This window comes from Chelonoidis abingdonii, chromosome 11 (genome assembly GCF_003597395.2).
Source record: "Chelonoidis abingdonii isolate Lonesome George chromosome 11, CheloAbing_2.0, whole genome shotgun sequence".
In the NCBI taxonomy this organism is placed as follows: Eukaryota; Metazoa; Chordata; order Testudines; family Testudinidae; genus Chelonoidis; species Chelonoidis abingdonii.
In genome coordinates this window covers 1006532-1024435 of record NC_133779.1, presented here as the reverse complement: position 1 = coordinate 1024435, position 17904 = coordinate 1006532, and the positions used below count along the sequence as shown (strand labels likewise).

Genomic DNA, 17904 nt, shown 5'->3' with positions numbered 1-17904 from the left:
AGCTGGAGCTGCTGGCCCAGCGCTTCGACCACAAGGCCGGCATGCGGGAGGCCTGGCTCGGCGAGAACCAGCGGCTGGTGGCGCAGGTGAGATCCCACCTGGCTTCTCCCCAGCCTCCCACCTAGCCCCCTGGGGCCCATGGGCGATCCTAGAATCTCAGGGGTGGAAGGGACCTCAGGAGGTATCTAGTCCAACCCCCTGCTCAGAGCAGGACCAGCCCCAACTAAATCATCCCAGCCAGGGCTTTGTCAAGCCTGACCTTAAAAACCTCTAAGGAAGGAGGTTCCACCACCTCCCTAGGTAACCCATTCCAGTGCTTCACCACCCTCTGGTGAAAAAGTTTTTCCTAATAGCCAACCTAAACCTCCCCCACTGTAACTTCAGACCATTGCTGCTTGTTCTGTCATCTGCTACCACTGAGAACAGTCTAGATCCGTCCTCTTTGGAACCCCCTTCAGGTAGTTGAAAGCAGCTATCAAATCCCCCCACATTCTTCTCTTCTGCAAACTAAACAATCTCCAGTTCCCTCAGCCTCTCCTCAGAAGTCATGTGCTCCAGCCCCCGAATCATTTTTGTTGCCTCCACTGGACTCTTTCCAATTTTTCCACATCCTTCTTGTAGTGTGGGGCCCAAAACTGGACACAGTATCCAGATGAGGCCTCACCAATGCTGAATAGAAGGGAATGATCACGTCCCTCGATCTGCTGGCAATGCCCCTACTTATACAGCCCAAAACGCCATTAGCCTTTGTGACGGTGCTGCCCGTGGGAGCCCGCTAAGGTCACTCAATTAGTGTGAACTGCAAACAGAACGGGGCAGACAAACCCCAAACACTGGTGGATCTTCCAATACTGACATTTACCAGCCGGCGCAGAACAGCTTCTGTTGCACCTCCCTGGTTCCTCAGAATCCAAACCTCGCATTTCCCTTCCAGTGCCCAGTCTCAGGCCTCTGTCCAGACACACGCGTCGGATATGATGATGGTCACTGAAAATCTTCTCTCATCATATAAAAGAAAAGGTTCTTCCAACCCCAAAGGATCAGCCACACACCCAGGTCCAATTATAACTTAGATCTTACCCACAATACATGCTTAGAGCCCGTTCTTATTAACTAAGCTAAAATGTATTAAAAAAGAAAAGAAAGAGAGTTGGTTAAAAGATCAATGTACAGAGAGATGTGAATTCAATTCCTGAGGTTCAGACACAGCAGAGAGGAGCCTGTAGTTGCCAAAAGTCCTTTCAGAAACAGTCCAGAGGTTACAGTCCAATGTCTGTGCTCAGGGTGGCTCCAGTCCGTGACTGGGGATCCTTATGGCTCTGGGTTTCCCCCTCTTGAAACCCAAAGCAGATCTGAGATGAAGCAGGATCGTGTCCCAGGTTCTTACACATTTCCAGCAGCCTTTCGGCTTAACTCTCCTTCTCCCAACCAGCCTGGCAATGAGCCCAGGGGAATTTATCCATTAAACGGTTTAGATTGCAGGTTACCGCAATCTGCAGAGACACACCGACAATAGCGCTATTTCACGCAAGTATCATCATAAACGTTAATATTCCTCTTTTGATCTTTGAATTAAAGCTCTAGCAATAGACAGGCTTGTTTGCTCCATCCCAAGCCCTGAGCACACAGCTCCTCTTCCACCTCTAACGATGCCGATTTGCATTTCAAAGCTCTGCTCATTTACGTATTTTCCTAACAAGTCTCTAAAGTTGGGCCCTGGGTCAGGTCAGTCTGAGAGGTAATTAACTCTCTCGGGCCTTGTCACCTTTCGATGAGATGTTAAATCACACTCATAACGTCACAGCCTTCTTGGCAACAAGGGCACACTGGTGATTCCTATCCAGCTTCTCATCCATGTAACCCCTGGGTCCGTCCTTCTCTGCAGAACTGCTGCCTCGTCACTCGGGCCCTAGTCTGTAGCACTGCATGGGATTCTTCCGTCCTAAGGGCAGGGCTCTGCCCTTGCCCTTGTTGAACCTCACCAGAACCTCGTCTGTCCAGCCAAACCCAATGGCACCAGAGACAAGCGGGACACAAAGCAGCCCTGACCTTACTGCCCCTCGGGCAGTGCCAGGCCTGGGTGGAGCAGGAGTGGGGTCTAGTAGTTAGAGCACAGGGGGTTTGGGAGCCAGGACTCCTGGGTTCTCTCCTGGCGCTGGGAGGAGAGTGGGGACTGGTGGTTAGAGCAGGGGCTTGGGAGCCAGGACTCCTGGGTTCTCTGCTGGCTCTGGGAGGGGAGTGGGGCTGGTGGTTAGCCCCTCTTTCTCACACACACACACCCAGCAGCCTGGCCCCTTTCTCATGCCTCTGCTGGCCCCTCATGGGATAAGAGGATCAGTAAGAGGATCCTCTCATGGATCAGTAACTGCTTCAAAGACAGGAAACAAAGGGTAGGAAGAAATGGTCAGTTTTCAGAATGGAGAGAGGTAAATAGTGGTGTCCCCCAGGCGTCTGTACTGGACCCAGTCCTATTCAATGTAATCATAAATGATCTGGAAAAAGGGGTGTCACAGACTCAGATTGTGGCCCCGCACGGTCCGTGGAGGGTGCCCCTTCAGTGCGACAGCCCTTCTTGGGGGGCCACTCTCTCTGGGGGTCAGGCCCCTCCACCTCCTGGAGCTGCACATCTCAGCCTCAGCAAGTCTGTCTCTGCTGTGGGGCCCCCCAGGGAGTCCCCTCGCTCTGGACCCCCCAGGGCCTCCACCCCCTGAAGGGGATGATCCCCCCTGTTCTCTAGCCCGGAGCGACTCTGCCCCAGCGTAACACAGGAGGGTTTATTGAGAGGTGAACCCAACACAGGAAACTCTCCAGCCTTAGGCCTGGCCTCCCTCAGCCCAGCACATCCCAGTCCCCCTGCAGCCAGGGGGGCTCTGCCTGCTCCCCCCTCCAGCCCTGAGCCCCCCTGCTTCCCAGCTGGGCCTCTGATACCCCCGGCCCCAGGCCCCTCTGTCCATTGGCTTCTCTCCAGGGAAACAGGGTCGTAAACAGGGTGGCCTGGGTCTCCTCTCCTCTCAGCCCCCCTCTGGCTGGAGCCGGCTGGTCAGGTAACCGGGGTCCTCTCCCCGCAGCCCATTGTCCCCCACTGGCCAGAACCAGCTGTGACTCCTGAGCTGGGTCTCCAGGTCACCAGTCGCTGGCGTCTCCATCCTCCAGCCATCGGCCGGGGTCCCGAGTTCCCTCTCTAGTCCTGTGTCCCAACAAACTCCCCTCCCCTCCCCTCCCCTCCCCTCGTTAAACCAGTAACACCCGGGGACACCGAGTCCCACCCCCTCGGCATGCAACCCCCTGGGAAACACAGAAAACAAGAAAACTCCCCACTTTGTCACAAGGGGGAAACAGTGAGGTGGGAAAATTCGCAGATGATACAAAAATGCTCAAGCTAGTTAAGTCCCAGGCAGACTGCAAAGAGCTACAAAAGCATCTCACAGAACTGGGTGACGGGGCCACAAAATGGCAGAGGAAATTCAGTGTGGGTAAGTGCAAAGTGATGCACGTTGGAAACCCTAATCCCAACTCTACATATATAGAGATGGGGGCCGAATGAGCTGTTCCCACTCAAGACAGATCTTGGAGCCAGTGTGGAGGGTTCTCTGCAAACACCCACTCGGTGTGCAGCGACGTCAAAGGAGCGAACAGAACGTTGGGAATCATTAGGAAAGGGAGAGATAATAGGACAGAAAATGTGATGGTGCCTCTGTATAAATCCATGGGACGTCCACAGCTTGAACCCTGCGGGCAGATGTGGTCACCCCATCGCCAGAAAGATCTACTGAAATTGGAAACGGTTCAGAAAAGGGTAACAGAAATGATTAGGGGCATAGAACAGCTTCCATATGAAGAGAGATTAATCAGACTGGTACTCTTCAGCTTGGAAAAGAGACGACTAAGGGGGGATAGGCTAGAGGGCTATAAAATCATGACTGATGTGGAGAAAGTAAATCAGGAAGTGTTATTTACTCCTTCTTGTAACACAGGAACTAGGGGTCACCCAATGACATTAACAGGCAGCAGGTATAACCCATACAAAAGGCAGTATTTCTTCACCCAGCGTACAGTCAACCTGTGGAACTCCCTGCCAGGGGATGTTGTGAAGGCCAAGACCATAAGAAGGTTCAAAGGGGAGCTAGATAGATTCCTGGAGGACAGGTCCATCAGTGGCTACTAGCCAGGCTGGCAGGAATGGTGTCCCCAGCCTCTGTTTGCCCGAAGCTGGGAATGGGCGACAGGAAATGGGTCACTTCCTGATCCCCTGTTCTGTTCATTCCCTCTGGGGCACCTGGCACTGGCCACTGTTGGAGGACAGGGCACTGGGCTGGATGGACCTTTGGTCTGACCCGGTCTGGCCGCTCTTGTGTTCTCTTTCATGCCCCCGCTGCCCCCAGGACAACTTCGGCTATGACCTGCCAGCGGTGGAGGCGGCCATGAAGAAGCATGAGGCCATTGAGGCGGACGTCTCATCCTACGAGGAGCGCATCCAGGTGGTGGTGGAGCTGGCGCTGGCCCTGGAAGCTGAGGGTTACTACGACGTGCGGCGCGTCAGTGCCCAGAAGGGCAGCATCCTGCGCCAGTGGGGGCTGCTGACCGAGCTGGTGGCTGCCCGGAGGGCCCGCCTGGAGCAGAGCCTGGCCCTGCAGACCATCTTCCAGGAGATGGTTTACATGATCGACTGGATGGAGGAGATGCAGGTGGGCAAGGAGTGGGGGGAGGAGGTGGGTAGCCTGCTTGCGGCCTGGGGAGGCTGGGCCCAGTTTAAACCAGTGCCCATGACCTGGGGGAGCGAAGGCTCTGGTGTGAACTGGTGCCTGAGGCCTGGGGGAAGGGGGAGGGACTGGTTTGGACTGGCGCCTGTCCCAGTGCCACAGCAGGATGGCTGCAATCTGCAGCTGGTCTCCCTGGCTGTGCCTGGGTTTAGTGCCATCTGCTCCATGGGCACCCACTGGCAGGTCTCAGCTTGGGCCAGAGCACCCTGGGGCTTCGCTCTGTCGTGACACAGGGGCCTGGTCCGGAGAGGTGGGGAGAGGCTGCTGTGGGCAGAAATGCAGTGGGGGCCGGCAGCTGGGGCCCTGGGCTGGGAACTGCTGCTGCCTGCGAGGGGACCTTGGGCTCGTCCCTCACCCTTGCTGGGCCTCAGTTTCCTCCCACTGTCTGCTCAGATGGCGACTTTCTGGAGGCAGGGTGTGACAAACTGGGACTGTTCTTAATGTTTGCTCTGAATACTGCGTTGGTGCCTCAGTGTCCCCTGTGCAGTTCTTAAGTATCTAGGTGGTGGGATAAGGGGGTGTGATTGCTGCAGAGCAAAGGGCCAGTGCACCTAAATGCCGGGCACTCTGTCTCCTAGCAACTGATGGCCTGGGCCCCTCCTCTGCAAAGGTGCCAACTGAAAGTGTTGGAGACAAAGGGATCAGGTGACCTCCTGGCCCGGGAAAGGAGCTGAGCAGCGAGATGGGGCTTGAGGGGTGTTAGTCTGGAGCTTGCTGGGCGAGATAGGAGTGAAGTGCAGACCTAGGGTCTGGCTCTACTGCCCCCAGAATGGACCCGGCCGAGGGTCTGGTTCGCTGGATTCTACAAGCTCTGTTTTAGACCCTTGTCCTGTCATCGAATAACCTGCTTTTGCTGGCTGAGAGTCACGTCTGACTGCAAAGTGGGGGTGCAGGACCCTCTGGCTTCCCCAGGACCTCGCCTGGGTGGGCTCACTGTGGTAAGCACCACGGAGGGGCAGAGGATGTGAATGCTCCAAGGAGAGACCCAGGAGGTTGAAGCCGTTGTGAGCTTCTGCCCTGAACAAAAGTTGCTCCAAGGGAGAGGAGGCTCCCAAAGTCCTTGACTGGGCTTTGGGGAGCAGTTTCAGAGCAGCGCCCGGGGACTCCGTTACACAGGGCTGTCTCACCCTGTGTCGTGGCAGCACCCGGCCAACGGGGCCCTGATCTCGGGCGAGATCTGTTGCAGCACCTGGCCCGACGGGGCCCTGATCTCGGTTGGGTTCTGGGCAGCGCCTGGCGCGATGGGGCCCTGATCTCGGTCGGGATCTGGGCAGCACCCGGCCCGACGGGGCCCTGATCTTGGTTGGGGTCTGGGCAGCGCCTGGCGCGAAGGGGCCCTGATCTCGGTCGCGATCTGGGCAGCGCCCAGCCCGACGGGGCCCTGATCTTGGCTGGGGTCTGGGCAGCGCCTGGCGCGAAGGGGCCCTGATCTCAGTCGGGATCTGGGCAGCGCCCAGTGTGATGGGGCCCTGATCTTGACTGAGGTCTGGACAGCGCCCGGCCCAATGGGGTCCTGATCTCGGCCGGGGTCTGGGCAGTGCCCAGCCCAATGGGGCTGTGATCTCAGCCGGGTGTTGCATGGAGCCAGAGCAGGCAGGGAACCTGCCTTAGCCCTGGAGCCACCAGCCGGACTATTAGCAGCGGTGCCAGGAATGGGAGCGGCCAGGAACCCTTTTCGACCAGGCGTTTGGGTGAAAACCAGGCACTTGGCAACCCTAACCCCCCCACCCAATGGAGCTCCAAGCCCCCCATGGCCAGAGGAGTCCAGGTTGAACCTCCCCGGCCTGCCCGCCCCCAATGCCCTGAGACCCAGCCTTGGCCAGCCTCCGCTGCCCCGAGCCCTGGCCGCGCCAGCCAACCCAAGCACCGACCCATCTGCCCCTAGTCCCAGGCCAGTGGCTGGCCTGATCCCCGGCTCAAACCCCTGGCCATCAGCCCAAGCACAGGCCTGATGCCCTGGCCTCCAAGCCAGCCCGAGTTGCCCCTGGCTGCTGCCGGCCAGAGTCACCCCATCAGGCGCTTGGGAGAGGAGAATCATGCCAGGCCGGTAACTTCCTGCAGGGTTATGATAGGGGCCTCGGGGGCTGAGCCAAGGAGCGGGGCCCCATGGTGCCAGGTGCTGTACTAGCAGAGAGGCAGCCCCTGCCTGGGGTCGCTTGCAGCTGGATCCCAGCCCAGCGGTGATGGCTTCGCCCGCCTTTTGTCCCGCCAGGCCCCGCTGCTGTCGAGGGAGGTGGGGAAGCACCTGCTGGAGGTGGAGGACCTGCTGCAGAAACACGCCCTGCTGGAGGCTGATGTGGCTGCCCAGAATGAGCGGGTGCAGGCACTCAACCAGGCCGCCCTGAAGTTCTGCGAGCTGGAGGGTAAGTGCGAGCTGGGGCGGGGTCTCTCAGTCCCTGTGGTGGGGGCTGAGCATCGGTGGGGCTGGGCTGCGCTTTGCCCGGGTCCGAGTGATGGCAGCTAATCCCAGCCACTGGTCCCATCGCCAGCAGCAGGGGCGGCTCCAGGCACCAGCACGCCAAGCGTGTGCCTGGGGCGGCAAGCTGCGGGGGGTGCTCTGCCGGTCCCCGCGAGGGCAGCAGGCAGGTTGCCTTCAGCGGCTTGCCTGTGGAGGGTCTGCTGATCCCGCGGCTTCGTCAGACCTCCCGCAGGCTGCTGCCGAATCCGCGGGACCAGGGACCTCTCGCAGGCGCCTGCCTGCCGTGCTTGGGGCGGCAAAATGCCTAGAGCCGCCCCTGTCCAGTGGTGCCCAGACCTTGGCTCCTGTAGCCAGCTGAGACATCCGAGGACAGATGCCCTCTGCAGAGAATGTGCAGGCCAAGATGGGCTGTGGGGGGGCTGGGAGCCAGGACTCCTGGGTTCCCCAGGTCTGTAGCCAACAGGCCAGGCCATGGGAGAGATTCCTGTGCAAAGATATGGGCACCCGGCTCCCAACAAGGTCTGGGGGTGGGCAGACAACTTTCAGAACAGACGCGGGCTGTACTGGGGAGGGGAGTGGGGGCTAGTGGTTAGAGCAGGGGGGCATTGGAAGCCAGGACTCCTGGGTTCTCTCCCTGGCTCTGGGAAGGGAGTGGGGGCTGATGGGTTAGAGCAGGTGGGCTGGGAGCCAGGACTCCTGGGTTCTCTCCCCAGCTCTGGGAGGGGAGTGGGTGCTGGTGGTTAGAGCAGGGGGGGCTGCGAGCCAGGATTCCTGGGTTCTTTTCCAGCTCTGGAGGAGGAGTGGGGGCTGGTGGTTAGAGCAGAGGGTTGGGAGTCAGGACCCCGGGTTCTCTCCCAGCTCTGGGGGAGGAGTGGGGGCTAGTGGTTAGATTGGGGGGCTGGAGCCAGGACCCTGGCAGTGCAGGTCTTTCCCCAGCAGCAATCAGCGGCTAAGAGACGGGCCTGGTGTCTCTCCTGCTCCCCTGCCCCAGGTTACCAGCCCTGCGACCCCCAGATCATCCGCAACCGCGTGACCCATGTGCAGACGTGCCTGGAGGAGCTATGCCAGCGGGCAGCCCAGCGGCGCATGGAGCTGGAGGCCTCCCGCCAGCTGTGGGCCTTCTTCCAGGAGCTGGAGGAGGCGGAGGCCTGGGTGCGGGAGAAGGAGCAGATCCTGGCCTCCAAGCCGTGCGGCAAGGACCTGAGCAGCGTGCTGCAGCTGAGCGGGCAGCACAAGCTGATGCTGGGACAGCTGGGAGGGCGCCGGGCCCTGCTGCACCAGGCCGTGAAGAAGGGGGAGCAGCTGCTGGCCACCCAGTGCCCCGGCACGGCCCAGCTGCAGGAGAAGCTGCGGGAGGTGCGGCAGCGCTGGAAGAAGCTGGAGGAGGTGACGGGAATGCACCAGCAGAAGCTGCAGGAGGCTCTGAGCTTCTACCAGTTCAGCGCGGAGACGGACGACCTGCTGGTCTGGCTGCAGGACACCTACCGCCTGGCCTCCAGCGACGACTTCGGGCACGACGAGTACTCCAGCCAGGCGCTGCTCCGCAAGCACGCAGCCATGGTGCAGGAGCTGGAGCGGCACCGGGCGCCTGTGCTGGCCCTGCGCGCCCAGCTGGCCCGGCTGGCCCCCCAGCACCACCAGGTGCTGGACGTGCAGATCCGCATCGTGGAGGTGGAGCAGCTCTACGGGGAGGTGGCCGAGGTGGCCGTGCTGCGGCACCAGTGGCTGCAGGACGCCCTGGCTGTGTACCGCATGTTCGGCGAGGTCCATGCCTGCGAGGGCTGGCTGGACGAGAAGGAGCAGTGGCTCTCCGGGATGCACGTGCCGCAGGAGCTGGAGGACGTGGAAGTGGTGCAACACAGGTCTGGCGCCCGCGGTTCTGTTCCTGGCTGGGACCCAGAGCTGGGGGGCTGGAAGCCAGGATGCCTGGGTTCCATTCCTAGCTCTGGGGGGAAGGGCTGGGAGCCGGACACCTGGGTTTCATTCCCAGCTCTGGAGGGAAGGGCGAGGAGCCAGGACGCCTGGGTTCCATTCCTAGCTCTGGGCGGAAGGGCTGGGAGCCATGACACCTGGGTTCTATCCCAGCACTAGGGGAGGGAGGAAGGGTTAGGAGCCAGGACGCCTGGGTTCTCAATGCCCCGTATGATTCTGTTCTATCCATGAGCCCCTGTGTGCCTTGGGCAGGTTTGAGAGCCTGGACCAGGAGATGAACAGCGTCATGGGGCGCATCCTGGACGTGAACGAGACCGTGCAGCAGCTGGTGGAGGGGGGCCATCCCAGCGCATCCGAGGTGCAGTCCTGTCGGGACCACCTGAACGGCAGGTACCTCCCTGTGGGGCTGGGGCTGGGGCTGGGGCTGGGGGAGGCTTCGGAAGGGGGGCCCTCGGGATCAGAGGCGGGGCTGGGTTCGATTTCCGGCTGTCCGGGTCCCTGCATGCGTCAGGGCCGTGTCGGTAACACACGGATAATGGCCCCGTCTGTGCCTGGAGATCGATGGGCTCTTGGCTAGTCTGCTCTGTTCGCTGGGTAACCCAGTGCCCAGTTCCCTGGCCCAGAGATCAAGGGCTCGGTGGGCAGGAGCCAGGGCAGGTCTAGGGCCCGTGTGCAGCACACAAACGTGGGCACCCGTCTGCAGGGGAGCTCCACATCCCCCGCCAAGCCCAGGCAGCTGAGCAGGGGTCTGTCCATCTGCCGGGGCCAGTGCTGCTTTGCAGGTGGATTGAATGGCTCCAGCCGCCCTCCCTGGCGCATGGCTGCCTCCGGCCGGCACAACTCCTGCTCCATGGGACTCACAGGGGCTGTGCGGCTGGGTCCCAGCAGCATCGGGAACCGCCCCCCCCCGAAGTGGGGCCTGCTTTGGGGTTCATGCCAGCAGCGCGAGGTGGCAGAACAGCTGTGAACACAGGGTCTGCAGATGGCAAATTCAGCTTTGGAATGTGCCCAGCTGCTGCTGCTCCGTCTCACTGCAACCCCTGCCCACCCCTGGCTCCGGGTCGAGGGTACTGAGAACCTGCCAGCATCTCGTGCTGCACCTGGGCACCTCGACCTTGTGCGTCCGGGACTCTCCAGAGCCCGGTTGTCCAAGAGCCGCGTGGCTGCCTCTCCAGAACAAGCTGCCGTTCCAGAGCCGGAGGCTGTGACATGCAAGGCCCAGCCCCTCGGCTGGCAGGAAGGGATCCCCGATGCTCCCCCCACGCAGTCACCTGCTGGGGAGTCCATGCCCAAGCCATACCTCCATGCCAGGGGCCCTGCCAGCATGCAGCTGTCTGTCGGCGCCTGCGGGGCAGATCCCCAGCGGGGGTCGCTCGGGGTCCCAGGCACTGCAGCGGGTGGAGATGCCCAATGGGATTAAAGGAAGCTGGTGCAGAGGGGAGCAGGCTGGGACCCGAGCGTGCCACAGAATCATAGAGCCACAGAATCTCAGGGCTGGAAGGGACCTCGGGAGGTTCTAGTCCAGCCCCCTGCTCAAAGCAGGACCAACCCCAACTAAATCATCAACCCTGACCTGAAAAACCTCTTAGGAAGGAGATTCCACCACCTCCCTAGGGAACCCATTCCAGTGCTTCACCACCCTCCTAGTGAAATAGTGTTTCCTAATATCCAGCCTATACCTCCCCCACTGCAACGTGAGACCATTACTCCTCGGTGGCTTTGGGCCCCTCAGGGGGATGATTGGCAGAGATTGCCGGGCGCTGAGAATGGTGCCCTGGGCACCCAGAATCCCTGGCACGTCGGCCCGCGGCCCCTAGTGCTGGCGCTGGACACGGAGGCTGCAGAAGTTGAGGTCACTGGAAAATGCAGAGCTGCGTCTCGCGCTGGAGCCTCTGGCTGGGCTAATGGCCCCGCTCTGGTACCGCAGAGGTGACTGGTAAACCTCGCCTGGGACGCAGCCCTAGATGGAGACAGAGCCATGGAACACCCCCTCACAACCCCACCCCCCTCACACACACCCCCTCACACACACACACCCCTGCCTCCTTCACACCCCCCAACCCCCTCACATCCACATCCACATCCATATCCACACCCCCACCCACCCCTCACCCCCTGTCCAGGAAACCTAGATCAAGCCACGCAGCAGAGCTGGGCAAACATTCCTCCCACCCACCCCTCACCCCCTGTCCAGGAAACCTAGATCAAGCCACGCAGCAGAGCTGGGCAAACATTCCTCATTCCCAAACCGGGTTTAAAAAACAAACCAACCAACCCGTTGTTTTCTCCAGAATTGTCTGTTTCAATGAAAAATGGTCTTGGCCGATCACCAGAGCAGTGGAATTTTGCCCATTTTTATCAGTATCTGTTACCTGCCTCTGTCCTGGTCACTGTTCCTGGGCATTTGACACTGACCTGCATGTACCAGCTTCCTGCCTGCGACCTGCCCATCGGCCTGGGCATCGGGGGAGGCCGGCGGTGCTGTCACCCTGGCACAGCACGACAGAGGCCAGGGCTGCACTGCACACTTCCAGTGGTGTGGCACCCTCACTCGCCCCCTGAGCCAGGGCCTTCCACCACCCCGAGCCCCGGGTTGGCCAGCACCGTGCAGCTGGAAGGGCTTCTCCCATGACACAGCTCCTCGCTCAGGGAGGCGGGTTAGCTCCTCTGAGCATCTGGACCGTGCGCCCGGGTCTCCCAGGTCACAGGCGAGTGTCCTCGCCCCCTTCCCTAGCCGGCTGCGCCTTCTCCAAGGGGCTTTGGTCACCCTGCCGGCCCCCAGCAAGCAAAGCTAGTGGGTAAGGCTGGAAAAAGTCAGCAGACTGGTCTGCGGCTCATGGGATGTGGTGTTTTTAGGTGAATTTCTGTTGGGTTTTGCTTGCCACCTGGTGTCTTTAGCCTTTCCCAGCTTTTCTCCACAGCGGCCGGGGTAGAACCGGCCTGGGCTCTGGGGGTTTGTTTGGAAGCCGAGCGTCCCTGGGTTTTGGGAAAGCCCAAGCCGCTCATGGGCTTCTCTCTGTTTGGCGAGCCCAGGTGGAACCGGGTGGTGGAGCTGGTGGAGCAGAGGAAGGAGCATCTCAGCTCCGTCCTGAGGATCCAGAACTACCTGCTGGAGTGCACCGAGATCAAGGCGCAGATCCGGGAGAAGCGCTGCTCTGTGGAGTCCAGCCAGTACTGCAGCGGCGACCTGGGTGGTGTCCTGGCCTTGCAGCGCAAACTCTCCGCCATGGAGGCTGTCCTGGTGGTGCTGGAGCCCAAGCTCCTCGAGCTGCAGCAGGAGGGAGAGGCCTTGGCCACCGCTCACCCGGCCCAGGCGCTGACCATCCTGCTGCACTTCGAGGAGATCAGTGAGGAGTGGGAGGCCTTGAAGAAGACGCTGCAGGGCTGCGAGGACTCGCTCTCCGTGGCCAGCCGGCTGCAGCAGTTCATCCAGGACCTGGACAACTTCCTGACCTGGCTGGTGAAGACCCAGGCATCCGTGGCCTCGGAAGAGCTTCCCAGCAACCTGGCGGGGGCAGAGCGGCTGCTGAGCCAGCACGTGGCCCTCAAGGAGGAAATCGACCGCTACGAGGAGGACTACACCAAGATCCAGGCGGCCAGCGACCTGCTGGCCCTGGAGGAGGCTGACGTCCCCTGCCTCTCGCTCCAGCAGTGGCTGCAGAAGCTGGACGTGGGCTGGAACAAGCTGCTGCAGATGTGGGAGAGCCGGCGGGAGGCGCTGGTGCAGGCGCATATCTTCCACCTTTTCCTGAGGGACGTGCGGCAGGCTGAGACGTGTCTCTACAACCAGGTAACGGGGCGGGGTCGTGCCTCGCACGCGGCCGGCTTGGCCGGGGCACTGTGGGATTATGGGTAATTCTTTGCTAGTGCCAAGTGTGAACTTCTACTTACGTCTGTGAACAATTAACGATATTTGTTAAGTATCAGTGGCTTGTCATTAACTGAGATCATTGGCCAATTCCTGCTAATCCTGCCAGGTTATTAATATTTGGTAATGGTTTGCTACGTACAAATTGCCATTGGCTAAGAATTAATTTGCAGTTATTGCCGTTAGCTAAGTTCTTTATTGAGTATTTGCTAATTATTCACTGATATCTGATTGGCTAGTTATGACTACGTCAGTTGCTCATCTATTGCCTTTGCTAACTATGAGTATCTGTTAAGAATTAATTGCTAATTACTGATGTTTGGTAATTGGCTATTTCTCAATATTCATTGTTAATTTATTGCTCTTTGCTCACTATTTAGCATCTAAGGATTCATTGCTAATAACGACGTGGTATTTTGTAATTAGTGCGTTTTGCCCTGTATTAACTGCTAATAATTTTTGCCATTTGATGATTATTAACTGGTATGTGCTAGATGTTGCTCACTGTTCCGTAGCATTTGGTAATTAGCAATAACTTTATTAGCAAATTCTCAAACCCCAAACTACTTAACAAACCCCTTAGCTAGCTAATGGCCTTACCCAGAGAACAGGACGTTAGTCCTGTAGCTGAATTGCTAATTCGTTGCTGTTTGGCAGCTGGTGCGGACGATTCGCTCCCCGGGTTCCCAGATGGGCTAAAGCCCAATTCCTTGCCCCAGCACCGGTGAGCGGCCGGAAGCCGCATTAGCTGGGTGCGAGTGGATGATTTGTTGGCCGGTTGTTGAGCTGGGACGTGGCTCATCAAACCGGCCACTTAGTGCGCGAAATGTGAGCATGGTGGGGAGCCCTGTTCCCACCCATTGCCCCCCACCTTCCCTGCCGCAGGACCTTCCGCCCAGCTCGGCGTAGCCAGGACAGCAGGAAATGGAGCCCAGGCTCTGGGGGAGGAAAGGCTAATCTAGGGGCTCAAGGCTGTGAGATGTGGGGAGTCAGGACCGGTAGCAGGAAAGCTCGTGCAAGTTTGGTTTGCATTACGGGAGCACCTAGAGGCGACAGCTGAGCTCAGGGCCTGTCACACCGGGCGCTGGACAGACAGAGTGAGAGACATGCATTGTCCTAATGAGCTTCCATGCTAAACAGGCCAGGACTGGGGGTGGGAAACAGAGGCCCATAGATGGCAAGGACTTGCCCAGGGTCAACCAGCAGGTCAGTGGTGGAGCTGATCACAGAACCCAGGTCTCCTGACTCCCCTGAAACAGGTGCACAACTCTGAGCCTGTGAGCAAGTCTGGGGGGCTGCGTAAGTGCTTTGTGCGTCCTGCACTCCCAGCCATCTGCCAGCTTCTGCCTCCCAGGAGCGGCGGGAAGAGAAGGTCCCGGCTGGAGCCAGTCAGGAGCAGTCAGTAGCCCGGGCAGATGGTTACTGGGCAGCTCTGCTCCGGGGTGTCCCTCTGGCCCTTGGCAGGGCCGGTCCAGCAGAGCTGGCTGCAGACACAGCCGGAGAAATCCCTGTGGAGAGGGAGAGGTTCTTCTGGGGTGGCGCCTCAGCCGGGATCTAGGCTCAGGGATTCGCGCTGGTCTCTGGTGGTTCACCATCTGTGGCCTCCCTGCAGTGCCCAGCACAAGGGGCTTGACCCAAAGCCCACAGGCTTGGAGCCAGGCCTGAGCCCGGGGGGAGAGGCTCTGCTAGCAATGTGGGAACTGGCATTTGGCACAGCCTGCGTCCAACTGACGCCAATGCAGAGACGGGTACCAGCCGCCCCCGAGCGCAGCTGCCTGGGAGTGCTGCCGCTGTGTGCATGGCCTGAGATGCAGCAGAGGAGGAAAGAGGGTGAGCGATCCCTGGCTTGGGAAGTGGGTGAGGACTAGTGGTTAGAACAGGGGGCTGGGAGCCAGGACTCCTGGGTTCTCCCCGGCTCTGGGAGGGGAGGGTGGACTAGTGGTGAGAACAGGGGGCTGGGACCCAGGACTCCTGGATTCTCTTCCTAGCTTTATCCCATGACCTCCTGTGTGACCCCAGGCACGTGGCTTCCCCCTCCATGCCTCAGTTTCCCCCAGCACAGGGGTCCGGTGGGGGAAGTGCGAGGTCTGCAGGCTGCCCGAGGGTTGAGTGTTAACCCCAGCCCTCCCGCTCCCCCCAGGCGTCCAGCCTGGCCCACGCGGAGCTGCCCACCACGGTGGAGGCGGCGGAGAAGGCCATCAAGATGCACAGGGATTTCATAACTACTATGGAGCTGAGCGTGCCGAAGACGACGCTGGCTCTGCGGGCCGGGGAGAGCCTGGTGCGCCAGGGCAGCCCCTACAGTGAGCGCGCCCAGGAGGAGATGGCAGCGCTCAGAGACAAGTAGGCCCCGCGCAGCGCCTGGCACGGTCCCCTTCCCAGCCTGAGCCACTGGGCCGGCCCCTGCAGCCAGGCTCCAGCTTCCCCGGCTGGGGGCTGCTTCTGCGGGCCTGCCCCCCTGTCGCTCAGCCCCCGCGTGCAATCCCCCTCTGCACCACAGGCTCCCTCAAGCCTCTTGGGCCCAGCTCCCTGGGGGTTCGGGGCCAGAGCCCCTCGAAATTGGTGGGCCCAGGTCTCTCTGGGTTTGGGGCAATGGGCAGAGCAGTGCCGCCTGGGCAAAGGGAGGGGCTGGGAGGTGCCCAGAGGCTGCGGTGATGGGCATGGAGACGCAGGGACCCGAGCCGGCACCTTTTGTTTCTGCAGGAGCCACCGGAACTTCCAGCTGGCCCAGGAGTGGATGCAGCAGCTGAACGATCAATTGGATCTGCAGCGGTTCTTGCAGAACTGTCACGAGGTACGGACGGTCCCAGGCCCAGCCCCGTGTGGTGGGGGATGTGACGTCCTGCACCCGGCAGGCCCCCTGCACACCTGCTGGCTCCCCACCTGCTGCTGGCGTTTCCTAGGGGCTTTGCCACGGGCCGGGGTGCACCCCTGGGTGCGGCGAGCAGGGCACTGAGTCCGCAGGGCAGAGACTGTCACGGGGTCCCCGGGCGATGCTCTGGAACTGCTCTCCACCAAGCCAGGCAGGACTTTGGGGAGCCTCCTCTCCCTTGGAGCAGGCTTTGTTCAGGACCAAGAGCTCACAGGCTTCACCTACTCTGGGGTCTCTCCTTGGAGCATTTTCGCATCCTTGCCCATCGTGGTGCTTTCCCACAGGAGGCCCCCAGCAGGTCCTGGGGAAGCCACAGGGTCCTGCACCCCCACTTTGCACTCAGACGTGACTCTCAGCCAAGCGAACGACTAGGATTTATTCGATGGACAGGATACAGGGTCTAAAACAGAGCTTGTAGATACCAGTCGAACCAGACCCCTCGGCCGGGTCCATTCTGGGGGTGCAGTGAGCCAGACCCCATAGTCTGCACTTCACTCTCAGCTCCCAGCAGGCTCCAGACTAACACCCCTCGCCCCATCCCTCCTGCTCAGCTCCTTTCCCGGGCCAGGAGTCACCTGATCCTTTGTCTCCAATCACCTTCGCTGGCACCTTTGCAGAGGAGGGGCCCAGGCCATCAGTTGCTAGGAGACAGAGTGCCAGGCATTTAGGTGCACTGGCCCTTTGCTCTGCAGCAATCACACCCCCTTATCCCACCACCTAGATATTAAGAACTGCCTAGGGGACACTGAGGCACCAGCACAGCACCATTCAGAGCAACATTAAGAACATTCCCAGTTCGTCACAGAGACACACGGACCTGTCGGGCCGGCCAGGCAGAGCGGTGTTCTGCACCAATTCCTCGCCGAGCTCCCTGGCTCCAGAGGGACCCGGCACTGGGGGCCCGGCTTGGGATGCCTGAATGGGGCCTGGTTTTCAGAGGAGGGGGAGCTCAGCACTGTCTGAAGTTGGGGGGATGCATGGGGGGAGTTTAACTCCCGGTCTCCAAACCTCTCCTCCCGAGCTCCCTTGTCCAGCTGGGGGCCTGGAGACGAGGCGAATGCTTCGGGTGCGGAACCAGGGCAGGGGCTGGGAATCCCCATCAGGAAATAGAGTTCACCCAAGTCTCCCCCCCACCCCCAGTTGTGCCCACAAGCACCGGCCTCGGGGGCATGGGCTGGATACACAGCAGCTCAGCCCTTGTGGGGACCGGTGGGATGGCCAGTGCTCCCCAGCACAGCCGGGCCACGTGGGCTGCGGCTGGGAGACGCGCCCAGTTTTGCGGGGAGGCTGCCAAGGGGCAGGACACAGAGCTAGCGAGGGGCTGCTCGTGGCACCCAGGGGGCCGTATGTGGGAGGGAGGACGGCGGATGCTGTCAGGCAGAAGGTGAGCCCCATGCGTCCCAGAGCCGAATTCTGCCCCAGCCACTGATTATTTCAGTAGCTAAATGTATTCAGGCTCCTGCCTCATTTGCGTGGCAAGCCCTGCCCCCACCCAGCGCCTGCCTCTAATTAGGGCAGCTGGCGCGTGTTTCCAGGCAGCGCGGGCACTATGGTGATGAATTGTGCTGGGGGGAGAGGGACAGGCCTAGCCAATGGCGCTCCGCAATCTGTCCCCTTTCTCCGAGCTGGTGCCGATGCTTGCGGGCAGTTCGGGGCCTGAGCCAGCCCTGGGCACAGCTGGGCATTGACGAGGGGCCGTGGAGCCCCCGACATTCCTGACAGGGCCCTTAGCTCAGGGCTGCCCACGGAGCACGTGAGTGCGGGTCGGGAGTGAGCTGGCAGAGCTGGGCAGGGGGACACCAGAACTGGGCTAGCAGGAGCTGCGGGTTGGGAGTGAGGGGCACCGGCAGAGCTGGGTGGGGGAGCCCAGAGCTGGGCTAGCAGGGGCTGCGGGTCAGGAGTGAGGGGCACCAGCAGAGCTGGGCTAGCAGGGGCTGCGGGTCAGGAGTGAGGGGCACCAGCAGAGCTGGGCTAGCAGGGGCTGCGGGTCAGGAGTGAGGGGCACCGGCAGAGCTGGGCTAGCAGGGGCTGCGGGTCAGGAGTGAGGGGCACC

At 60.6% G+C, this 17904-nt stretch overlaps 2 protein-coding genes across 2 annotated transcripts in view; one reads left to right on the top strand and one right to left on the bottom strand.

Annotated features, from left to right (window-relative positions):
- Positions 1-17904, bottom strand: part of LOC116819215 (cdc42 effector protein 2-like) — a 280118-nt gene that overhangs the window by 81936 nt on the left and 180278 nt on the right. The window lies entirely within an intron of this gene.
- SPTBN4 (spectrin beta, non-erythrocytic 4) overlaps positions 1-17904 on the top strand; it is a 71793-nt gene that overhangs the window by 22261 nt on the left and 31628 nt on the right. The window contains 8 exon segments of the mRNA XM_075070711.1: positions 3-86; positions 4383-4685; positions 6973-7123; positions 8171-9041; positions 9364-9501; positions 12145-12901; positions 15120-15322; positions 15683-15773. Of these exon segments, the coding sequence (XP_074926812.1) occupies positions 3-86; positions 4383-4685; positions 6973-7123; positions 8171-9041; positions 9364-9501; positions 12145-12901; positions 15120-15322; positions 15683-15773 (2598 nt within the window).